This window comes from Vicia villosa, linkage group LG4, assembly GCF_029867415.1.
Source record: "Vicia villosa cultivar HV-30 ecotype Madison, WI linkage group LG4, Vvil1.0, whole genome shotgun sequence".
Taxonomy (NCBI): Eukaryota; Viridiplantae; Streptophyta; class Magnoliopsida; order Fabales; family Fabaceae; genus Vicia; species Vicia villosa.
This window is the reverse complement of record NC_081183.1, coordinates 15,651,488-15,676,973: the sequence shown is the minus strand read 5'-3', so window position 1 is coordinate 15,676,973 and position 25,486 is coordinate 15,651,488. Positions and strand designations below refer to the sequence as shown.

The window sequence follows — 25,486 nt, the reverse complement described above, 5'->3', positions numbered from 1 at the left end:
ACGATCGTAATATATCTGAGTTGGGTTTTCTAGGTCCTTACCACTACACACGACTCATAGACTATGATAATTTAATATGTATTTGGTTTAAAAAGCACTTATGTTTAAAAAACTTTAAAATATTTTGAGATGGAATTTTCTTGAGATGAAGTCTAGTCGGATGAGGTACCTACGACTTCCTAGACTTTTTGTTAGGGCTTGAGTTGTAAGTCTAAGAGTATATACTTGTGTGTTACCATTTACATATCGACATCAAATCTTATAAATTAAATCTCCTCTAAGAGTAAGAAATTTTAATTTTGACTAATGTCATCACTTGATTCGTCAAAATGGGTTAGACTATATAGACCGATCTGCCAAGACCGATAAAATATAAGGCTTGACCTAAAATTTAGAGCCCAAATTTTATAAAGGTTTTTTTAGTTTGGTCTCACGTTACTTGTATGGGCTGCGGGTATCCTGTTTGACCCGCATAGCTAAAAATTATATTAATGTTGTTTCACTAAAAATGAGTAATCCCACTTCACTAAATTTTATCTTTTATTATATTCAATATTTATGTTAAGTATTATACATTAGCTTTGTATTTTTACGTGACTGATAGCTTCAAGGTGTTTTTTAATCCTTTTCAATTGTGTACGTACAAATATAATTACCATGGCTTTGTATTATTGAAGTAGAAATATTATTGATTCTTTTGGAAAATTCAAGATGGTTTCAAAGTTGTCAAGTTAAAATTGTTGGGATTTAATTTGGTCCATTCAATTTTCTCTTTGGAAAACTTCCCAATTTTATGTCAATTTTATAAACTGTTGGTAATTGGTTTATGAACTAAAAGTGAAATGCTTGCTTATTTTTTTCCTTAAATAATTCATAGGATATGTTTCATGCAAATCCCTATTTTTTTTAACATAATAGTCCACTATTAGTAAATTGCAAGCAAACAGAGGTAGGTTCAATTATGCTGGTGAAAGTGAAATAAATCCAACCACATGAAATTAATGGCATGCTTAAATCTTTTTAAATTAGTAATAATTTATTGCTTCAAGATTCTTAATCATAGTTTTTATTCAAGTAAAGAAAAAGATCATTGCCTTCAATTTATTATAGTTCATTCTTTCTTTCACCTAAATTCATAGAGCATTTAAACCATCAATTTAGTCCTAAAAATATCATTCTCTCTTCAATATTCAATTTAATTTTGTTGTATTTTTGCTAACTCTGTTGATTTTTGTCTATTAGAAGATGGAACATAGAGGTAGCTTTGAGGGAGATGGTATCTTGCATGGAGTTGGAGATGCTAGCTAACATGGAATAACTCTAGGAGTGACTCAAGGTATTTAAGTGCGCATATTTAATTTAGATGTGTGTATGTGTAGATTTGTATATGTTTAAAAGTGAGAAACTAAAGTGGCATACATTGATCATTGTTTTTCTATCTAATGGAGGGTACATCAATCTATGTAGTAGTAGTATGTATTGTGTTGACTAGTTATGTCCATTATGGAGAAGCATTAATTGAGTTGTATGTGTCTCTAAATTTAGAATAGAATCAATAAGTATGTATGATAGTGATATATGGTTGTGTGTATGGCTGTTTGTTAGTGATATATGCAATTTTTGCTGTAAAATCAAAATAATATGCAATGGGTGTGTGTTTTTTAGTTTCTCCAAATCTTTTCAGTGACGGAACAACTTGTTTCCCTTACTCAACAAATACAACAAGCAGTTGATGGTATTGTTCTCTCTCTCATTCTCCGTGATAGAAAAAAGGAAACTTAATGCTAGTGGAACTTGGAAAACTTCCCTTCTTTGGTCAGGATTTAACATCTTATATGATGAGCCTTAATCAATCGACGCATGTAAATATTTCAGAAAAGATATTGATGCGATCCTAAAACACATGGAAAATATAACATGCTAGCTCACTTGAAAGTGTGTCACAAAAACCCTGCCCTTTTGTTGAAATACCCGAAACAAACAAACCTTATAAGTGATGAGGGTAGTTTTTTAGTTCCAACAAGTCAAAGGTTCAATGCTCAAGCATGTAGGAAGGCTATTATTAAATATGTTATCCTTGATGAGAAGTCCTTTAGAGTGGCTGAGGGTGAGGGTTTTAAGAAACTATATAATCATTTACAACTACAAATGATTATCCCTTCAAGGAGGATTGTTGTTAGTGATTGTTTTCAACTGTACCTTACTGAAAAGTTATGACTTATAGCCTTTTTTAAATCAGATTGTGTTAGAGTTGCACTAACCACAGACTGTTGGACTTTCATTCAAAACCTTAGTTATATGGACACTATTGCATACTTCATTGATAACGCATGGAACTACCAAAAAATTATTAGTTTCTCTTTATTTCCAAATCACAAAGATGACACCGTTAGTAAGAAAGTCAAGGAGGTTTTGAAGGAATGGGGGCTTAGGAAAGTGTAAACAATAACCCTTGACAGTGAAACATGTAATGATGCAGTTGTTTCTTACTTAGAAAAAAGACTTAAGAACAATAATTCTTTAATGGGTGAAGGGTTTTTTTTCATATGAGGTGTTCTTCCCATATCTTTAACTTTGTAGTGAGAGATGGACAAAAAGATCATGAATTGGCTATTAAAAGTGTTCGCGATGTTGTTAGGTTTGTGAGGTTTTCACCATAAAGAGCTTTAAAGTTTAAGGAGTGTATAGAAACTGCATGTATAACATGTAAAAAAAACTTTGTCCTAATGTTTCTATAAGTTGGAATTCCACTTACTTGATGTTGAATGCTGCTAAAAAGTTTCAAGCAGCATTTGAAAAGTTAGAGAAAAATGATCATGGATACATGGGGTTTTTTGGCCCTTTTGGTCCACCTTGTTCTGTTGATTAGGAAAAAGTTAGGGCTTTTTTTATTTTCTTATAAACTTTTTATGATGCAATCAAACTGTTTTCATCTTCGCAAGAAGTGTCTTTGCATTCAGTCTTTCATAACTTGTCTTCTATTTTGTGTGAGATTCAAGAAGCATCTTTGAATATGAATACTTTTTTGGTTTCAAATATGATGTCTAAATATGATAAATATTGGGAGTATGTGGAAAAAGTGAATCATTTTCTTTACTATGGAGTGATCTTTGACCATAGGTTTAAGTTTAACTATATTTAATGGTCTTTTAATGACATATATAAGGTTGATATTGAACTTTCTAAGAAAAAAGTTCAGTGTGTAAAAACTAGTCTATTTAAACTGTACAATTGGTATAAATTTGATCATGATAAAAATATTGGGGCTGGTCGCATAAATGCATCATTGGGGAGCATTTCCCTTGGAGAAACATCTTCCCAACCTAAAAATCCATCACTTTTTACAAGGGCTGGTGCTTTTAAGAAACACTTGAAGGAATGGAAAATCAAAATGAACTAGAGAAATACTTAGGTGACACTTGTTGTGGGGATATGGAAATTTTGTTTTAACATTCTTAATTGGTGGAAGGAGAATCACACCTATTATCCTATATTAGCAACAATGGTTCGGGATGTGTGGGCAACACCTATTTCTAGCGTAGCCTCAGAAAGTGCTTTTAGCACGGGGGATTTAGACATGTATAGGAGCTCTTGAGTCCAAAAATGGTCGAGGCACTTATTTGTACTCAAAATTGGTTGAAGTCTTCTGACAACGACCAAAAAGTCCTTAATATGAATGAAGAATATGAGATAATCGATCCAATTGTTTTAGGTACTCTATGAATCAAAATTTTCTTTTTTTAACATTATTTTAAATATTTTATCGTTAAAATTATGCCTCTATATATTTTTTTTAAATAAATTACAGAGTTTCATGTTACTACTAGTGGAGCATCTGCTCCTGAGCAGGTTAGACCTGTTTAATTCACTCTTTGGTTACCATACATGATTTTTATTATACTAATTTGATTTTATAAATTTATCTGCACTATTTTTTTTTATATTTTGGAATCACTTGGGAACTCAACAACACAAGCCTATATTTTGGAGTCACTTTTGGATTTTTTTTAATATTTTCGAACTCAACAACATGTGCCTATACTTTAGACAACCTTCTGCTGTATACTACTATTGTCATGAACCTCATGATGTTTGTTTTACTAGTATGCTTATCTAGTTCTTAAAAGATTAAAATTGATTAATGAAAATATGATCGACAATTATAACCAAGTTAATTAATGTCACACAGGTACCATGAAGTTGATATAATGATTGAAAGAGCAAGTTATTAGCAGCTTATAAGTTTGATTTGTGGCCACGCCTATAGGCTATTAATTTTGTTAGAAATTCTGTTTGAAATCTTTTTAAGGTATATGACTTATTGAATCAGGTTCTTATTGGGATGTATTTGCTGGCTCTTAATGGGGATATACTTGCTGCTAATTCATTCCACTGTGAGTTCTTCAAAGTGTCGAAACACTTTGGAGTGTTACCAGAAAGGTATTTTTTAATTTAGTTAGTTTTGTGGCCATGCCTATAGGCTAGAAAAATCTGTTTGAGATTGAGTTTAAATTAGTTAGTTTTGGGTAGCAAATTCTATTTGTAAATTTTGTGTGAAAATTCTGTGTCGAAGCAATTTAGTTAGTTTTGTGATATCATTGCAACATCAAACAAGATGCATCAAACAAGAAACAAATGGATATTGATGTATATCATGCTAGATTTTGCCAACTAGAAAATGTTCCTGAATTTAAATTAGAATGGTCTTGTAATTCACTTTAAATAAAATATTTTGTATAGCATGATATATTTGATGTGGTTGCCTATACAATAGGATGATATATTTGATGTGGTTGGCTATTGTATAGCAATTTGGTTTGAAGAATTCTTATAATGTGTCAGGGCATGTTTCGGATATACACTTCCGAATTCACCCTTTATTTTTTAACGAAAACAGATGGTTTTCGGATATGCATATCTGAAACATGCCCTGATGGTTTTTTTTTAACATTTTGGATATGCATTTTCGAATTATGCAGAACCAGCAACATAATTTATTTAGGCAGAATCAGTATCATAGAAACATAAAAACATTTAAATCGGTAAAAGTAAACAGAGGTAAAATGTTGAATAGATATATCATATATGTATTGAAACGTATAGAATTTACATTGTGCACGACAATATATTTCCGAAGAGACGCAATTTTTCATCCCCAAATATGCTCCAATGCAAGGAAATGAGAGATGAAATGAGGAAAGTTTACCTTAAATTGTAATTTTTTATGCTCTCTTTGACTTGATAAAACACTTGAAACTTGGTTTGAAGACGAAAAATAGATTGAGAATGGATGAAGTTTTTTTGGAGGGTTTTGATTATGGGTGAAATGAGGAGAGTGAAATAGTTCATGCAGGAAAGTGGTATAAGCTGAATATTTTCGAAAATACATCTCCGTTTAAATTTAACGTTCAAGTATAAACAGGATGTTTTCGGAGATGCATTTCCGAAACACCTTAAAATTTGATTTGGGGTGCTTTCGGAGATGCATCTCCTAAGGACATTTTGGAATTAGGGGTGCATTCAAAGATGCATTTTCGAATGAAATTTTGAGATTTTCAAAGATTTTTTTAGGTGTACAAAAAAATTCCCTAATTTTAATACGACATAGCAGTTTAAAAATTTTAGAAGAGTATTTGATGTACATTGCACTCCCTACTTTTGATTTAAATTGCTCATTAAAAAAAAAAAAAGAGAAATGCATCATTCTCAGGTATTCAATCCATTTTAACTCTTCCATTGTTTTGTATTCAATCCATTTTAACTCTTCCATTGTTTTTCATTCTTTTACTCATTTGGACATTAGAATGCTAACTTAGCATTTTAACTCTTCCATTGCCTTTCATTCTTTTACTCATTTGGACGTTAGAATGCTAATTTTGCAGGTTAATCCTTCTCCATAGCATTGAAGGCTCATTATAGTGAAGCACGATTTCATTGTACACTATCTTTGTCTGAATAACATATCTGTTATAAAATTCAGATTTGAATGCAACTGAATAACAAACTATCTCATAGGTGAATATTGCTTTCCCCTTACAGCTGCTATTTAGATCATATATCACCATCCATCTCAGAACCTCTCAACATCATGTATCACCAAGCCTATTAAATTCCTTTGTGGCCCTTTAGACATAAACAAACACACCCCATTTGACCAATAAAACTAACCCAAAAATGTGTAATCATGACAAAGATGGAAACTGTCCATGTAACATCAACACAATTTGGTGCATTTCTAAGTCCTAACTACTTCAACTGTTGTGTGGGAACCTGCTGCCTTGAAAGTTAGTATTGCTAACATTGATTGGCTTCAAATAAGCATGAATCTCAAAAACAATTTACTTATATGGACCCGGATTCGTTGCAGCCAGATAATGACGCAATTATTGCAGTCGGCCAATATTAATCGTTAGATAGAGATCAGACAACTCACGTGATATGCAGCGACTGCAGTAAGTGCGTAACTTGGACTGCAAGAAAAATCCAAATTCCGAGAAAAAGACTTCCATGCATCAACAGATAATCAGAGGAACACTACTTCTGTCACCTTTACAATTATCAATTAAAGCAAAAAATAAAATGAAAATACATATGTGCTTGATAAAATAGCTATATGCCTCAATCAACTAAATATTGAAAATTTTGAGGCATAGCACCTAACTCCATTCTAATCAGGATTCCCATATAGTTGTTTTCTGCACTCTTTCAATGTGACCCTTCTTAGGGAAGAACCTTGTTAGTGGCCTACTATGTGAAATCTTCATGTAGTTGTTGTTTTCTGGTGTGTAATTGAAGAGAGATGAAATTGGATCCATGATGGAAGACGAATCGCCGTAGTCTACAGTGCTGAACGAGTCCCTGGTACTCTCGGTTGTGAAGGAAGCCTCGTCTGAGCTAGTGAAAATGGACCAGTCGCTTGATGTGGTCGCATCTGAAAACTCCTGCCTGACGTTTTCGGCGTATGTTTGTATTACTGGATGGACGTTTCTGTTTGTGCTTCTTTTAAGAAGGCCGTTAGAGGTGTCGATAAGGTGAGTAGTGGCGATTTCTGGCCTGGTATGCGGTGAATTCGATGAAGGCTCGGAGACAAAACTTTGGCTGACGTGTCGGCTATGTCCTGGTTTAGAAATTTTCTGTGTTTCTAATGGACCGGAGACTAGTTGCTTTACGGCATTCCCGGTTAATTCTACCGGAGGACGGGGATAGGACCTACCAAAAATGAATAGTTATAGCCTTAAGGAAACAAATTATGAACAACTGTGACAGGCAATGTTTTAAAAACCGGACCGGTGCCCCTCCAGTTTCCGGTTCAACCAGCCGGTCCGGTCTGGTTTTTAAAACACTGGTGACAGCAACTAAGACTTTACCTTGTGTAGAATAAGATGTATGCTCCTTCTGACATAACCTGATTCACTAATACTGGCTGAACCTGTAGAATGATATAATCGAAGAATTTCAAAACCAATGAAACAATGAAAGTTCAAGCAAATTGCTAGCATGAAATATGGTTAATTACGTGTAAAGATTGCAAACAAGGAGACAATGTTACCTCGGTATCGTCTATCCTGAACCAATTGCCTTGTAGATCTTTCACGTACGAAACGTAATGTCCAGAGAAAGATGCATTCAGTGTGTCAAGGTGCACAACAACGGCATAAAGCACGTATAAAGGAGGAATATCACCCGTCCCAGTCATGTAAGGAATCATATCTAGCATTTCAGGAAACGTTATGCACTTGTTAATTTTCCCGTATCTTCCTTCCTGAAGATAAATAACCAGGAAAACAAAATTCAATGAGTTAATATATAGCAAATCATGAAATTCAAAACATTACTAGGTGTTATATACAGAATAAAGTACGATTTGACACAAGCTGTGATTTACCTGAAACCTCTTTAAAACAATGGTCAAAATGTTAGGGGCCTCGTGAATGCTCAGTTGCTTTCTAGCTCGAACATATGCAGTGCACCTAGATCAAAATATATAAACATAAGGGATATATAAAGTAACTAACAAAACCACGTGTAGTTGCGATCTATGTAGCACTAACACTTCAGATTGAAGACATGTCTGACACTAACACAACACCAACACATGTGATTACACAATTACTTTCATGTTCTCAAATTATTATTAGTGTGGACGTCTCCGTGTCTATATTAGGGCTGGCTTCATAGGTTGCAACGCAAAATACAAAACTTAAATGATCATACCTTCCACATCTATACATGTTTTCACCATCCAAATCTTCAGGGGAAGTAAACTGAGTCAATGCATCTTCGAGTGACTCAACCCAACCCAATATCTCCAACGTTAAGTCCATGATGTTCTCATACCTTTCTGACTCGTGACTACAATTCAAACACTTAACCTGTAGATATAAAAAATTCACTACGACGTCAAAAGAGATGTATAGTTAAGGGCACTACAGCCAAGGACTTAGAGCCAAAGAGAGAAAAGAAAATCACGAGAAAAGGATTACACACACCTTGGATTGAAGACGACCACTAAAAGTATGTTGTATGAAAGTTGTTTCTTGTAATCTAGGATCTACTCTTTTCTCACCACCAAGCCCCTCCAAACATATAGATTGCATCGATGCAACTAGAAGCCTATACAAACCAATGCATGATATAGTTTAGCATTGACTGTGCATATGTTTCAAACAAGCACGGTAACATTGGAGAAAAAGAGGCAATGATCCCAAAACGACCTTAAAAATTCGTGAGCATCTTCCTGACTTCCATCGCCCATGTGGCAATTAATGCTCCGCATGTGCCAAAGTATCCTACTCGGAGAAAGAGGAGCCCCGTTCTCTCTCAAAATCATCATATGCTGCTCTAACTCGCACATGAGACACCAATCTTTAGCACAACCTGGCATTCAATGAAAAAGATGACAATTTTTCGATTAAAAACTGCATTTGAAGCAAATAGACATTATTGTTTAAGTGAAAAGATTGAGACAGAATGGAAATACAGGATTTCGAATGCGATCCATAAAGCAAATATACAGCGAGGGGCTTGGTAGAAGTTAAGCACTGCAACACAGCATTGGCGTAGCAACTACAAAATAAAGAAGAAAAAACAATTTTAACATGATTCAAATACATCGAAAAGGAACAATAAGTGTTTTACATAATAAGTTAGTATTACCTATTTCCGATATTCAAAAGGCCCCTAGGGAATATGCCAAAGACTTCACTCTGGAAAATCTTCACAAATTCATCATAAGGAAACAACATCTGAGACATGATGAAGACATTTATTTGTCAGTACACAAATACCGAACACGACATTGACATTTACACAAATATTGTTTGAGAAAATTAAGATTATTAAATGTTATAAGGTGTGTTGATGTCATGTAGGTGTCAGACACTGAGACGGATTGGACATCATACACGCTTTCAATCTGAAGTGTTTGTGCTACATTGGGCATAATAAGCACTTTTCAAGAAGAACGACAATAGGCTTTAAAGTTTGAAAGCATCTACATAAAACTAACCTTTATACTCTTAGCTTTTTTCGACCTTACCCCACTTCCTTCTGAGGAGGCTAGTACCGAGTGTTTAGTTGATTTCCTTAAACCCATCATTTTCATAAGTCCGGTGCTTGTAATTCCATTGACAGCATGCGAAGGGACATTACCTCTGCTTCCAGAAAGTTCTGCATGATGAGCATAGATTGTGTTTTCAAAAGAACATTAATAATAAAAGGAGAAAACCAAATTATTGGTCTACGGTACTAACTCGGCTCATCTGGAATTTTCCCTTTCTTCTCTATTTCCACGCCACTAAAGTCTATTGTGGTCTTTGATGTTGACTTTGGTGATTTAGAACTTTTGACCTTTGACGAAGGATGTGACGGCCTTTTAGTCTTTGCACTTCCTTTAACCGCCGTCATTTCAGGAGAGCATTTGTTTTGGAGTACTTCATCAGAATGATGGTTTACGTTTACCCCTTTGACTACATTTCCTCCTTTGGTAACGATGTTAGTTTCAAATTCATCTACCCCTTCATCATTGTTGGCAGCACTCGACACATTAGAGCATCCATATTTGTTTCTTGGCGCAAATGCATTTTCATATAGACTTTGATAATTCCCATCCTCGTGCATTGTGTTTCTCGAACCATCTTGTTCGTAAGTATAAACTCCAAAGCCTCTTGCATTGACCTTTGAAGTTTCTTCCTCCAACACAGAATTGTCACTGCTATTTCTCGACTGCAGCAACAATTTAGCATAGCAAACGGGATTTAATATTGATTAGTGAATGTACAAAGTGTGTAAACCAATATGATATTTCAATTTCATAGTAAAACAAATGAACCTTCTGTCTCGTAAACGTCTCCTGAGAAGTAGTAGCTTTATAATCAGAAGATTCAATAGAAGATTCATAAATAGAACCACTATCTCTTCGCCGTGATTCTCGGTTGGATTTATGGGAACTTCTTCTCTCCAAAGTCGAAGGTTGAGAATTATTAAAAAGAGAAATATCAGCTGTAGCAGAAGCTGCGACAGTGCCTGTCGGCGGGTGAACCAAATTGTCCGAAGGCTCTCTCGCCCTTAAAGTCTGATTCAAATTGCAACCAAAGTAGGGATTGTTTAAATTTTCATAAAAGGGACTTGCGTGACCGAATTCGTCAACCGAAAACGGCAGAGGAAACGAGCTTGATTCGTGAGTTTCCAATGGCTGGCACTCTTGTTTGTGAATTTGCCTCCAGTGGATTATTTGACAATTCCCCGAGCTGCAAACCACTTACAGCTCAAATTTCAAGAAATAATAATCTTAACTTCAAACAGAAAATTCGATAAAATAGTGAGTTACCAGTATCTAACAAACTTGCATCTGGAGCAGCGAGTTTTAGCGGGAGCGGAACACCGAGCACACTCGTGTTTCGATTCGTTATTCTTAGGAAAATAAAAGACTTGAGGTTGAGGGGGGATTACTTCAGCAACAGCCATTTTCTGTTCGGCTTTAAAGGCTTCTTCAGCAGCCAATTGAGCGAGCAAAGCTATCCGATTTCTCTTCGTGGCAGTCTCACTCCATTTTCCAAGTAAGACGTAAGCGACCAAAGGGAGTACAACCAAGACCAGAAACAGGACAGGAATATCAGATTCACGCGGTTCGAGCATATCCCCACCAGCATACTCATGTCCAGTTTCCTCCCAAAATCACTTATCAGAATGTGATCCCCCTAAATGTCCAATGCAGCATAAGCCATAAGCTACCATTCAAACCTGTCATGTTCAGCTACTTAAATTCAGCCAACCACATCTTACAACAACAAGAACAACAACAACCAAGCCTTAACTTATGGCCTTATTTAGATAAATAGCTTAATTAAGTGCTTAGAGCAAAAGCACTTATCATTTAAGTGCTTATAGAATACCAACAGTCAAAGAGCAATGATTGCATATAACAAACACCCATTTAAGGTAAACACAACCAAAAAAAGATGCATTCAACTAAAGAAACCAGTGAACCACCCCCACAAAAAAAAAAATCACTTTTTTTTAAAATCATTATTTCCAAATAAACAAATTTCAACCCCACAACAAAAAAAAAAAAAAAAAAACCCTTTTGTTCAACATCAAAAAAAATCAATTTTTTTTCAAACCCATGATTCAAACCTAAGATCCAAACAAGTACAAAGAAAGTACAAGAAGACAATGCAAGATGAAAACTTTGAACAAACCTTCAACACAATGAAGAAATCTGAGCAAAACCCACCAACACTTCACCTCATTTTTTCCACCACCTTGAAAAAGATTCCTTCTTTCAACAAAAACAAAACAACACCTTCCTCTTGTTACTACTACTAACAAAAAAAAAAACATTCACACACACACTCTTTAAGGATATACTAACCTACAACAACATGTATCATGAGTTAGTTAAGAACCGTACACGTGGCGAAATATGAGAGGGTGGTGATCTCGAAGTGTTTGTGACCGTTGATGAGGTTTGTGGGACAGGGTTTGATGATGTTCCCAATGATTTGTGGTGGATGCCACGTGTACGGGTGATGCATTAATAAGAGCATAATTGTTGTGAGGAATAAGTTTTGAATTTTGGAAGGAAATTATAAAAAATAATAATAAAATAATAAACTTTTTGATCTGAGTCATGTGATGTGACAGAGCTGTGACAGTCTTTGCTCCGAATATTACAATGTCAGTGGTAACATAGTTGGAATTTGGGACATGAATTTAAATTATGGAACATTGTTAGCTTAAAACATTTTTACACTCACAATTAATAAAAATTAATGAATAATAAAGATATTTGATTTTTTTTATAATTGATTATAAAAGTAATTGTAAGTTGACGGTGTATATTTTATTGACATCGTTTGTTTAAATATTCTAATTTATCAAATCTATGAGGAATTTAGCACTTTTATAGAAGTATGCAAATACCCAAAAATATTGACTACATGAGTCATGTTGTGGAGAAAGTGCTTAGACTAATTTATATTGGTCAAGTAAGTAAGTAAAATATGGTAGTGAGTTATTCTATAATTCTATAATTATCTTACATCTTAATATATAATTATTTTTTATTTAAATGATGAGAAATACAAATTCATTCAATCAAACTAACTTAACTCAATTATAAATAAATCTAATTTGAACCAACTCATTCAAATTCATTAATATTTAGTTCGGGTGACAAGTTTGAAATTTTAAATTAGCAAGTCCAACATGTTCCATCATGGAATTAGAGTTGTCGTTGATTGACGATGATGAACTACAAATGTGGTGGTGTCGATCTCTAGTACGATAGCGCATGAGTGGATCTGCATGATTATCACTCCAACGCTCAAGTCAGTTACACAGTCTAAGATGAGTGAAGTAAAATTATGAGATTAGAAAAGTGTACCTTAAATTTCACGTGGGTTAATTATATTCATTGAATCATCTTAAATAGATATTGAAAGGTTGGATTGGATATATGGATCTCACTCGTGATTTACCTTTGACCCGTCTAAAACAGTTGTGGCTGACATCCTATTATCAAAGTTGACCGTAAGGAGAAGTTGGAATGTCATGGGATCGTTTGCAGAAGTAGTGGAAAACAAGCGCATTAAATACATTTTCCATTATTAAGACGTTTCGTCAATTTTTCAAGCACGTGGCTTTAGACTCGTAGGTTAGGATGTGGCGTTCTTCTCTAGGGTATTTGAGTGCATTAAAGGTTCCTTATGTTCTCAAGGTGAAGTATGCTCATTGATCTTTAAATTTATGTTTCCTCTTTGATCAGACTCGTTACTCACCCTTCCCTTTTGCAATAGTGATTTCCTTTCTTTCTAAGAGTATTTGCTTAGGCGCGTGTCTTCTTTTGAACGAAATGGGTTTCTTCCTTTTAGTTAGAACAAAACTCTTTGCTAGGTCAGATTCCCACATTTCGGTTAATAGCCACTACGTCTTAGTCATTACAAATGTGTCTGATAGTTCTGAGTCTGAGAGGTTCTCTTGATAGAGAAACTTTTCTTGATGAATATTCAATCAATGCTTTCATTTTTTATGATAATGTTAGAAGTTATCGCGCACTTAGTTTTGCGCCTTCTCCCTCCACAACCAACGAGGACTCAACTTTACTTGTTTTCTTCACCAGAGGCGGAAGTTGATGCCTTGAATAGTAAAGAGACTCAAACTCTCATCAAAACTTACCATTCCATCTTTGGTCGAGATCCAAGTGATGTTGAGATTATGAATCATTTTGCATGTGGGACTTGTAACGCCCCATACTGCTTTCAGGATTGCCTACTGACCCCACAAACCAACACGGGTCTGTTCAGCATGCTTTGTTTTCACTCACACGCTTTCCAAGAAACTTCCCAGAAGGCCACCCATCCAAATACTACTCCAAATCAAGCACGCTTAACTATGGAGTTCTTATCTGATAGGCTAGCGAAAAGAAGATGCATCTTGTTGGTATAAGTAATACCAATTAGTTCTTATAAGCCTTCCTTCATTGATGTAGTCTCATACTTGCATAGCCTCGGGATCTCTCTCATTCCGATGTGAATTCGACGACCACTCCTCACCCTCTTCGGCCACGGGAGTGTCTCATTGTCATGCCTCGTACACCGATAACCACTCTCATCCCTCATTGGACTCGAGTGTTACATTCCCACCAAATTCCACTTGGTTCGTCCCTGAACCACATCGTATTGGGATAGGTCTGCTCTGATACCATTTGTAATGCCTCGGACTACTATCAGGATTACCGACTAACCCCACAAATCAACACGGGTCTTTTCAGCATGCTCTGTCCTCACTCACACGGTTTTCGGGAAACTTCCCAGAAGGTCACCATTCCAAATACTACTCCAAGTCAAGCACGCTTAATTGTGGATTTCTTTTATGCTAGACTGCCGAAAAAGAAGTTGCATTTTGTTGGTATAGGTAGTGCCAATCAATCCTTATAAGTCTTTCTTCATCCATGCAGTCTTGTACCTGCACAGCCTCGAGATCTCTCTCATTCTGATGTGAATTCGACGACCATTACTCGCCCTCTTTGGGCTCGGGAGTGTCTCATGGTCATGCCTTGTGCATTAACAACCACTCCCCGTCCTCGTTGGCCTCAAGTGTTTCAGGACTCATCACGTTGGTGTTGATTGGCTCAGACCATCAAATATCTTTCGAGTTGGCGAGATACCCTTAAGGAGCGACCTTGTAGTGTTGGTTGGTGTGAGCAAGTATAGTAAGATGGATTCTGAAATATTGGGAACCTCTTTTACGTTAGATAGTCTTGTAGGTGTGGTGGAGGCTAATATAGAAATAAGTCATCCCTTTGATTGATTAATTCTCTCATGGAATCAGGTAAAAGGATATCAAGCAGCTTCAGAGAGTGTTTTATTCGTTTTTATGAATGTCTGTTTACTTGGATAAATTTGCAGTTAACTTTATCCGGTTTTGAAATAGAATTATTGAATTTCTTGAAGATTGGCCTCTCTTAGCTTCATCCCAGTGACTGGGCTTTGATAAGGGTGTCCCAAGTGTGGGCTCACTATCGATTTTGGAAGACCTCATATCAACTATTCTTCCATCTTTTTGTCATTGTGCATACTTCACGGAATAATATATCCTAATCAAGGGCTCATTTCATTGCAACGGGAAGTTCCTTATTTTAGAATTTTGTCGAGAACTAAGACGAGTTCTAAGATTGTTTTGTGTGTAAAACCTTGCACTATGGGAGTTCACTCCGCCTTTTTCCAAGTTTCTAATGGGCTTCTCCTCCCTGTCGGTTTCCAAGTTTTACCCCTAGTACTTGTACATTTAGGTTCTAAAAATATTGGGCTTGGGTTCACTTTAAACGTGAGTCTTAAGAGTATGTCGTCTCCTTGGATGATTCTACCCTCGAAGATATTAAGATGAAGAAAGACCTTGACGCTTTCTATTAGGGTCTTAGTTATAAAGAGAGGTTTGGCCCTTATGAGGTAAAAGTCCATGGGAGCGATCAATAGTCTGGAAAAAAAAAACTTTTGGTGAGGATAGAGAGTCATCCTCTATTAGTTTCTCTTTATTTATTTTTTTTAAGGCGAGAAGTTTTGGTATTTGCAGATAAAATGAATTTCTTGAAGAATATTTTTTTACTTTGCTAAAGAACGGGAGGCTTCAGCCGCCACAACTTATTCTACTCGGGTCCACACTCCTCCTTTAGTTGGTCATGGTGTATTTGTTGATATTGAAATCCCCTCGGTCTTATCTGGTCGGAACCAACCTTCTGTCGAGGTTTTTGTTGTAAGTGTTGAAGATCGAGCTATGTCACCTCCTACCAATAACAAAAGGGACAGGGACCAGGATCAAAGTCCTTCTCTAGAGGGAGATTTTATCAAATGGGCCCAACTATCTAGGGGTGCTTCTTCTGGGTCATTTACACTTTTATTTATGTTGTCGGTCATTTTTTCGTCTTAGATTCCTCGCACCTTCTAATAAGCACTTGTTGCAATCTCTAAATAGGATCTTGCCTATCTTTAGAACCTTCCTGAGACTGAGAAGATTGAACTCTTCTTAGAGGCCACTTTCTACTCTTTCCAGACTACTTCTCTATTTTCCCTAGTTGCTCCTTGCCCTGACTAAGAGAGATCCAAGCTTCAGTGGGAAGCATTGGCTCTTTGGCAAAAGGCGGATCAGACGGAGTCTCTTTAAGAGGAGGCGAATGTCCATGGATCCGCATCCTCTCTTGCTGGCCAATATTAGTGAGCTTGATTCTTCCATGTAAGCGGAGACAAAGTCTCGAAAGGAAGCTACCACTACTATTGTGATAATGAAATTCCGTGTTGACGAGCACGTGAAGGCTCTTTAACATGAAAAGGAATCTTGGGAGAAAGAAATGGAGGTTTACGAGGGACAATTGGCCAACTTTAGGAAACAAGTTATTGAAATGTTGACCAAACCTTTATAAGGTTGTATGGCCCCTTCGATCAAGCGATCGATCAGCTAGACGCACTCCTTCTAAGTGTTCAGGTTCTTCGCTCGCAAATTGACCCACAAGGTGGTATGGGATGGAGCTTTGGTGAGGACCATGGTGATCATCCTTAAGGTGAGGACCATGGGTGTTGTGCCCTGATGTTTACCTGTAACATATACGAACAATAATATTTATTTATTTACCTTTCTTTGTCTGGTATTGTAATTTTCATCGTATTTAGTTTAATATTCTTTACTATCTTCCTTCCATATTAGTTGGGTCATTCTCGGTTTCGTCTATTAGATTTGAGTAAGCTTGTGACTTATTTCCTTGCAGGATTGAAATAGCGATTTACACCATTTGTAATATCTTGTCCAAGCCTTTTCTTAGGTAAAAACTAGTAAGGTCTCTAAAACTCGTTGTCGCATGTCCCCTTGGTGAGAACTGGCGTAATCCCAAACTTTGTTATTATTTGTCCAGATTGATGAGAGTTGGCATAACCAATAAGCTTTGTAGGGAACTAATGTAATTACTAAGCTAGTAATTACCCATCTCAGTCGAGGGGAGTTGGTGTAAGTCATTAACGTCACTAGGAATCTTCCCCGGCCCAGGGTGGAGTTCTTTTCCTTTCCCCCAGGTTTTCATCCTAGTTCGAGGTGGACGTCTTTTGGGATCCACCACTTACGCTCTTGGAGTGGTTAGTTTCTAATAGGGGTGCACCAGTTGGGCGTAAGTGCGTTCCACCTAGTATGGTCCTGTTTCACAAAGACAATTTATGCCATATTGTCGAGCATAATAATATCATTTGTGACTGCTTTATTTCTTTAGGAAAAATATTTACATATTTAATTTTTAAGGTGTTTTAAGAAATACATATCTTGCACACTAAGGGGATTGACATGCGTCCCTTTAACAATCGACATCAAGGGGTTCACATATGACATGCGTCCCTTTAATGGGATATGGTCAGCGGACTTTCTTTGCCTACAGACTTCTTCTCTCTAACTTAAATTATAGGATTTGGCTCCTTCACGTTTTTGTACCTGGTATTTTGCTTGGAATCACGGACAAACATTTCTTAGGATTATTTCCCCTTTTTGGTATCGAGGTAGATTGCATGGATGTTTTGGCATCAGAAGCCTCAGCCGCACGATTAAGTCGTTATATGTGTCACTTAAACTTGCCTAAAGGTAGAAATATACTGAACTGATAAGTCTCCCTTCATGGCAGTTGATGAATTGGATAGATTCGTGGAGTTTTTCTTCTCCTTCCACTTCGTTCTGTGTTTGGAAGATTTACTTTCGTGTTCGTCTCAAGCTATGTTTGGATCAGTCAAACTTTCATTGTAGATTGATTCTTTTAAAGTGGTATGGGCTATCACGATGATAAGTAAGAGTTTCGAATTCGCAGTGGAGGTTCGTTTCTTTAACTATGATAACACTTCTTTCGATTTCCCTTTCAAATAGGGTGAGATACGAGGATCACAAGGGGATTGTCCATGTCGCAACATTTCATTCTCGATTCTCCTAATTATAGTCATTGGAATCAATATTTGGATCAAGAGTCTGGGAGGAGGAGTTCTTTAAAACGAGGTTGAGAATGAAATGAGCTTTGGATGTAATTTCTTTGCGAGTTCGCTTTGGATAAAATAGTGAGTTACCAGGTTCAATTTTTGCAGTCTTTGTGAGAATTAGAAGTCATTTCCCATGACAACACCAGTTCTCGCCTTGAAACTAGAATTGTGATTGATTGATAATGATGGACTCCGAATGCAGTGGTGTTGATCTCTGATACAGTTGTGTGGGGGTTGACCTACATTGTTAGCACTCCAACACACAAGTCAGTTACAAAGTCCAAGATAAGTAAAGTGAAATTATGAGATCAGAAAAATGTATATTGATTTAAATGGATCTTGCATGATTGGTCTAGATAAATGAATCTCACATTTAACGGACCTTTAACTAATCTAGAATAAAACTCATTAACATGTCATTCTATTTTTATAAACTATCTTGCTTTATATATATATATATATATATATATATATATATATATATATATATATATATATATATATATATATATATATATTATTATTATTATTATTATTAATGGTAAGAACCTAACTCTAAATAAAATTTGAGAAATTGAATTTATTTATTTAAAGAGAGATACATATTACCTTTAATATTGGTCAAAATGTACATGTGTGTGTTCATCCTACAAGGGCAGGGGGACTCAAAGGCTTTAGTAGGTTTATAATACTGGTGTTTTACGGCGATTTAGGGATCCTGCTCACATGAGCTGAAAGACCCTGTTGATGGACAATATGCTTATGAGCTTATAAGGAGTGTGATCATATGAGAGATGATATTGGATATATGTTTCTTAAGGGTGTAATTATGTGTATGGCTTAAGATCTGTCCCTTTTCTTTTTCATAGGAGATCTATTTATAAAGGCCTTTAGGGCCTAGGATTCAAGCTATGATTCTAATTGACTATCACTTAACACGTGCATACAGACTATTCTCACCAAATGATAATAAGGTGATGATAAGTAGGAATGTGCAATTTAATGAAAGTAAAGGATTGAACTGGTTGAAAGTTTCAAACAATCTAATGCAAAATGATGAAGGCTCAAATCACATCAACAATACTTTACAAAATGAGCAAGTAAATGAAATGGTTTAAATTCAAAAGGTTAGAAAAACAAAAAGGGCAGAAACTTAATCAGTTAGGTTAACTGACTATAAAATATTTCTTGATCAAGCAATAGATGAAAGTGGTGACTTGATTAAAGAAGTAATGATAGTTAAATGTGAACCAACTAACTTTAATCAAGCCTTGGAAGATGAAACTTGACAGGAAGCCGTGAAGGAAGAACTCAAGACAAATTATTAGAATATCACTTGGGAGTTGGTAAATCATTAAAGCAAGAGAGTCATAAATATAAAGTGGGTTTATAAGTTGAAGGTCAGAACAAATGTGAGATAGTCAAGTACAAATGTGAGATTGTCAAGTTCAAAGACCTGAAATTGATTTCAATGAGGTATATGCACCAATTTCTAGACTTGAAACCATATGAATTTTGGTGGCTATTACAACATACAAAGGGTGAAAGATGCATCAATTGGATGTGAAGTCAACTTCTAGCAATGAACCACTAGAGAAGAAGGTATATTACATGTAACCAATTTTTTTTGAGATCAAGGGCAAGAAGAGAAGATGTATAAGATGTGTACGACATTACATGGATTAACGCATGCACCTAGAGTATGGAACCAAAGAATTGATAAATTTTTGATAAAATTAGGATTTAACAAGTGCACATCAGAACATGAAGTGTGTGTGAAAGGTTCCAATCAGCAAGACCAAAATGACTAGAAAAGTACAAGAGAATACTTGTTCATGATTGGAGAAAATCCAATTTCATGGAGCTTAAAGATGCCAGGGATATTAACTCTATCATCATGTGAGGCAGAGTATGTTGCAACCTTCTATGGAATCTGCCAAGCATTGTGGATTGATATGTTATTAGAAGAATTGTAATTCAGTAAGATTGTGAAGAACAATTTGTTGGTTGACAATAAATCATCAATGGATTTTACCAATCATCCAATGATCCATGGGAGAAGTGAACACATTGAAAGAAATTAACATTTCCTTAGAGATCAAGTAAGCAAATATAGATTAGAGGTTGAATATTGCAAAAAAAAAAAGTTGCAACTTGCAGATATTCTAACTAAGATAATGAAGAGAGCAAGATTTAATGGTCTAAAGGAATCGATGAGAATGAGAAGATTTGGCAATGCGAATTAGAAGGAGTGTTATGTTGTAATTTAGTTTAAGAAGTTAGAAGATAGTTACAAGGTAGTCAGGTGGTTATAAGTAAATTCACATGTGGTTACTAGTACTACGAATTACACATGTGGTAACTACTAGTTGCGCATGTGATTACTAATAATTGCATATGTGATTACTACTACTATGTATGTGGTTACTAACCAGAAATATGACCCTATATAATTTATGTAACATGTGTTTGTGATAACAACCAAGTAAATCAATTGAAAAATAAACTCCCTCTTCACTCTAATTTCATTCTAATTCTATCTAATTTCATCTATCATTTTTATGCTCATTACCTTGGTTGACAAGTTATCCAAACATTAGATTTAGAGGCATGACTAATACCAACCATTATTCTATCAAAAGATAAATCAGGCGACGACAATGTATGAAGTCTTGAAGGTGAGACTCATATGATGATAATATTCTTTGGTTGGTTTAGTGGTAGTTTAGTCATAGTGATATTCGAGGAAGCATTAACGTTAATATATGATAATGTGACAACTAAGTTATTTGGGGAGTTCTTTAATAATGGGGTTGAAGGATCCAATTATGGGAAGCTAAAAGTTTGGAGGAAACTTATGAAGCACGAACATTTCGAGGAGAATGTGTGTCGTAATATTTAACAATTGTCAATGTCCGACACTTGTATGACACTCATAAGACATATGTCAAAAAAATCGGTCAAATGTTAGAAAAATTAGACAAGTGTTCTCAAAAAATAATTTTTCTTTTATTTAAATTTTCTCTGAATCGGTTTCCAGCACCCGTATGACACTCATTCAACACATGTCGTACATTTCAGACTAATGTTTCAAAAAGAAATTATTTTTCTCTTTGTTTCAACACACCTTATATATTTCTTGGACAAATCGCACACATCTAAAAGAGTTAAACATGTATTGAAACAATGTTATCAATAAAAAATTAAAAACTTTAATTTTAATTAATATATTTTTAATTCTTTTAATAATAGATGGATAAATGATACTCAAATATTATTAAGTATTTTAATAATTAGTAGATAAATGAATATCAAATATTATCATATATTTAGCAGTGTCGGAGTTTTATATTTTTTATATTGTCGGTGTCAAATTGTTTGTGTCGTGGTATCCGTGAGGAAATTGGTGCTTCATAGGAGAAAATCAGGTTGAAATTCAAGTTCATCATCATGGATTGGTTTAGGAATAGTTTCAGGTATAGATGAGAGCTGTCAAAATGGGCTAGCCCATATGGGCCGGCCCGCCAGGTCCGAAAAATCATAGGGCTTGGGCCTTAAAATTAGAGCCCATATTTTTCAGAGCCTTTTTAACCCGGCCCTGAAAAACCCGCTACCCATTAGGACTACCCATATGGGCCATGGGTAGCCCATTAGGCCCGCATAATTATAAAATTTAAAAAATATATTAATATTTATATTATCTTACTCCAAAATAACATATTGATTTTTCTCACTTCACTAAATTTTATCTCTATTTTATTCGATCTTTCTCTTTTAAATATTATACATTAATATAATCAACATTTTTTCATCGTATTATATTAGTTTTTCTTTTATAATAAATATTCAAGTATTATTTTATACAATTTAGACATAAATTGTATTTAGAAACACATTATAGTGTTTATAAGAGAGAATATAGTACTTAAAAACGTATTGTGTTTAAAATAACATAATTTTTAATTTTATTTATAATAAATATTATAGAATTTTTTTTTTTTTTTTTAATAAAAAGACCCATTTAGGGCCGGGTGACCCAAAGTCCTTCTAAGGCCGGGCTCGGGTAGTAAATCTCAAGCCCATATTATACAGAGTTTTTTTGGCCCAACCCTAAAAAGTCCAAGGCCCGATAGAGCCGGCCCGTTTAGGGTCGGGTAGTCCATATTGACAATGAAGGTATGGTAGAGGATAAGGATTTATAAGGGTTAAGTATGGAGTGTGAAGGATTAAATGTTTGTGTTTTAGAGGGTATAGGGGTAGGTGATTGAGGAAGGTCAGAGGGTTGTTGCTGAAAGGAGGGAGGATGAGTTTGAGTAGGTGGATGAATATATTGAGAAGGTGTGAGTTCAAAATAATCCTGCAATCCATTTCTGCCACATACTTTACTAGATTAATTTTCTCAAAGACTGCAAAAACTAACATTGCATAAGGGATGTGCTTCTGCTTCCATTGTCATGAGTCCGCAAGAACTTCTTGTGTTCAAAAACAAAATATGATAAACTTTATTTAATCCTTTTGACAAGAAACTACATGATAGTTCTGTTTTCCCAGCTCACATCCATAACCTTTCTTTGGGACAATACATTCTTATCAGCTTGAAGATGACTATGTATTGGTTCTTTATATGTGAAGCTCTGTTGTATATATTTATAGCCTTTTTGTGACACAATACTGAATTAGTGACAATTCTTTTCAATTGAATATTTTATTTTCTGAGTGGTGAAATTATTATCCTCTCTTTTTTAGAACTTTGCAGATAATTTCATTAAGTTATTTTCTGCTTCTGATTAAGCCCGCTAACAAACACCATCTTGGTATGTTCATTGCAAAATTACTTGGGCCAAGAGTAAAACATGTTGGTCTGGCAGTTAAATACAAAATTATTTAGCTAGACATATCAATGTTTGCTACGAATTTGATTGACCAAATATTAGTAATCATTGGATCAATCAAGATCTGACCTTGAACTCATTGAACAATATTCCCACTTGGAAACTTGGCACATTGCCATAACTCTAATATTGAGAGCTTTCTACACTTGAATTACCATTTACGTTTTCGGAAGGTAGGGCAGCACTTTGTTATTTGATTTGCAGATAGACACGAGAACATAGCTGCTATAAAAAAATCAAGAATGATTAGTCAAAACTTCCGAAAATTCTGCACAAATTGATCATAGGTCAAACTCCCAAACAACAAAAGCTCCATTATTCCGTCCCTTGAGATTGGTTTCCTGGTTCATGTTCCTGATAGGGGAAAACAAATAGAAAATGATCAAAAACAAATAGAAAATGTTCAGTCACATTTAGCGTCAATTTCATCATTAAAAGTTGACCTCGCGCACAAGATTTTCTTTAAAAAACTGTCCTTCCTTTCTTTCTTCTGTGACAGATAAAGGGTCGTTATAGACAACAACAGATATAGATGAACAACAAAAACTTTGTATGTTAAACCCTCCTATCCGTTTCTTGTTCCCAGATTTACCCAATTATAACATATATATTCCAATTATTAAACATCAATTTCAATCATAAGGCAATTATTTATAACTACATCAGAAACGAATCTGTTATATCCATACCTTATCAAGAACATGAGTTCGGGATAGAGAACTAAGCTGGCTACTTTCCATATTTGCAAGTAACTGAACTACAGTCTTCAGTTGTGGAACACTACAAGTTTTCAACTCATCAGTCATTTTAAGAAAATGAAATATAGCTTAGCAGAATTTGAACAAACCAATATTGTTCCACAATACGCAATTTAGTATAAAGTGTTTTCAAATAGAAGATATAGGGGTGTTATAGTCCTATCGCGTAGCACAAATCAAACAAACTGCTATTTTCCGTGATCCGCGGCTAACAACACTACTTCCCATCAACAGCCACAATACAATACATATTCAAGATAAACATAACAAATTTAGCACAAAATTATAGCTCATTCATAATCATAACACTTCAAATGCAGCTTCGGTTCAAAATATGCACATATATGATGATCATATTACAGCAGATTAATAATGATTAATCAATCAGAGAAGAAAAGATTCTAACTTTTGCAACCCATTTTCCATATGTGCATCCAGAGATGATATTACCCGAGGCAACTGCTCTAAAACCTGTGCAACAAAACATAAACTATTACACACACTCAAAACATAAACTCACAAGTCACAACCACCATACACTAATCCAATTACCTGTTCTGTGTTCTTGATAGTGGAAACCTTTGCCAATAAGTTCTTGGGAAGCTTAACAAGTTTAGCCTACAAAAGAGTCAAAACTCAAAACCCTAAAATCAAACAACTATGCGTGTATTTGGTTCATGGTGAAAAAAATTGATTCTGAGTTTATTGATTACATAAAATTGATTCTGGCTAAAAGTGAATTGAAGATAAAGTGATTTATGTTTGGATAAATTTTTGCAAAAGTGAGTTGAACAACTGAAAATTTCAATTTAAAAAAACATTTAGCGTGTGTTTGGTTCTGTGGCGAAGATAATTGATTTTGAGTAAAGTGTTTGGTAATGCTGTGAGGAGAACTGGAGAATTGATTCCGAGTGAATTGATTTTGGTTAAAAGTGAGTGGGATGTAAAGTGATTTATATTTGAATACATTTATGCAAAAATGAGTTGAACAACAAATTTCAATGTAAAAATCACGTTTTAACCCAAAAGCTACAAGTTGTAGCTTCAAGTAGAATCAATTTTGGAGGCAAAAACAATTCTACTTTAGAAGAACCAAACACCTCAAAATCATTCCAGAATCAATTCTACACCTTTAGCCTTGCTTTACCTTTTTCAAAAGCTAAATCAAGCATACACATGTAAAATTGATTCTGGGTAAAATGTGAGTTGAGGGAAAAATGATATTTATGTTAGGATAAATTTCTTTAAAAATGAGTTTAACAATACATTTCAGAGTAAATATCACGTTTAGACTCAAAAGCTACAAATCCTAATCAATTCTAGAAACCATAATCAATTCTACTTAAAAACAACTAATCATCTCAAAATCAATTCTACACAAACCGAATCAATTTTGAATCAATTATGAGTGCTCCAAGTGTAAAACCAAACATACAATAGGTTCACACCAAACATCAATTTTTCGATTAAAATTCATTGGAAACAGAATCAATTTCTCTTTTAGTTTATTTTGAACGAAATTGAGAGGAAGAGAAGATAGTGCCTGAGATGGAGAAGACTGTTGCATGAGGTGAAGAAGGTTTGACGTGGATTGCACCGTCTGCGATATTTGTTCGGCCACTACAGCCTTCGCCGAACCATCACCGCCGCCGGCTTCCCCTTGCGTCGCCATAGGTCGCCACAACGGCCTTCTTCTGTTTGCGGTTGGATTTTGTCGCCGTCGTTCCATTTTGTATTCCTTTTATTGCTCACTGTTATTAACTTTTATTTACCATTGTAGATTTTTGCATTTACGTCTCCCCCTTGATGGAGGATTCTACAACTACCACTAATTAGAGTT

The 25,486-nt window shown here is 35.1% G+C and overlaps 2 protein-coding genes and 1 long non-coding RNA gene across 4 annotated transcripts; 1 reads left to right on the top strand and 2 right to left on the bottom strand.

Moving 5' to 3' along the window:
- The first annotated feature begins 876 nt into the window (after positions 1–876).
- On the top strand, positions 877–5,584 carry LOC131598883 (uncharacterized). Its single transcript, XR_009282407.1, has 3 exons — positions 877–949; positions 1,243–1,336; positions 4,331–5,584. It is a non-coding gene; the product is annotated as an uncharacterized LOC131598883 (long non-coding RNA).
- A 267-nt stretch (positions 5,585–5,851) lies between these two features.
- On the bottom strand, positions 5,852–11,847 carry LOC131594579 (ubiquitin carboxyl-terminal hydrolase 15-like). Its single transcript, XM_058866753.1, has 14 exons — positions 11,700–11,847; positions 10,829–11,241; positions 10,331–10,748; positions 9,753–10,224; positions 9,509–9,669; positions 9,157–9,245; positions 8,981–9,066; positions 8,715–8,877; positions 8,490–8,613; positions 8,215–8,372; positions 7,886–7,970; positions 7,550–7,762; positions 7,368–7,429; positions 5,852–7,209 (listed from the first exon to the last, which is right to left on the bottom strand). Exons 2-14 carry the CDS (start codon positions 11,134–11,136, stop codon positions 6,672–6,674), a joined length of 2,877 nt encoding a protein of 958 aa, XP_058722736.1. The 5' UTR covers positions 11,137–11,241; positions 11,700–11,847; the 3' UTR covers positions 5,852–6,671.
- Positions 11,848–22,783: 10,936 nt separating this feature from the next.
- On the bottom strand, positions 22,784–25,477 carry LOC131594578 (tobamovirus multiplication protein 2B). 2 transcript variants are annotated; one of them, XM_058866752.1, is made up of 6 exons: positions 25,190–25,477; positions 24,199–24,264; positions 24,053–24,117; positions 23,578–23,668; positions 23,332–23,378; positions 22,784–23,242 (listed from the first exon to the last, which is right to left on the bottom strand). In XM_058866752.1, exons 1-6 carry the CDS (start codon positions 25,373–25,375, stop codon positions 23,170–23,172), a joined length of 528 nt encoding a protein of 175 aa, XP_058722735.1. In that variant the 5' UTR covers positions 25,376–25,477; the 3' UTR covers positions 22,784–23,169. The 2 variants fall into 2 exon arrangements, with proteins under 2 accessions (XP_058722735.1, XP_058722734.1); XM_058866751.1 differs by lacking the exon at positions 23,332–23,378 and having other exon boundaries at positions 25,190–25,470.
- Between the last annotated feature and the right edge of the window lie 9 nt (positions 25,478–25,486).

Bases quoted from the DNA above. Each gene is read 5' to 3' on its own strand.
- LOC131594579 (XM_058866753.1), bottom strand. From the start codon at position 11,136: ATGCTCGAACCGCGTGAATCTGATATTCCTGTCCTGTTTCTGGTCTTG. The intron at 7,971-8,214 runs GTATGATCATTT...ATTTTGATCTAG, and splicing joins AACATGTATAGATGTGGAAG to GTGCACTGCATATGTTCGAG. The intron at 7,430-7,549 runs GTAACATTGTCT...ATCATTCTACAG, and splicing joins TCAGGATAGACGATACCGAG to GTTCAGCCAGTATTAGTGAA.
- LOC131594578 (XM_058866752.1), bottom strand. From the start codon at position 25,375: ATGGAACGACGGCGACAAAATCCAACCGCAAACAGAAGAAGGCCGTTG. The intron at 24,118-24,198 runs GTAATTGGATTA...TTTGTTGCACAG, and splicing joins CTATCAAGAACACAGAACAG to GTTTTAGAGCAGTTGCCTCG. The intron at 23,379-23,577 runs GTATGGATATAA...TATCTGTCACAG, and splicing joins GAACTCATGTTCTTGATAAG to AAGAAAGAAAGGAAGGACAG.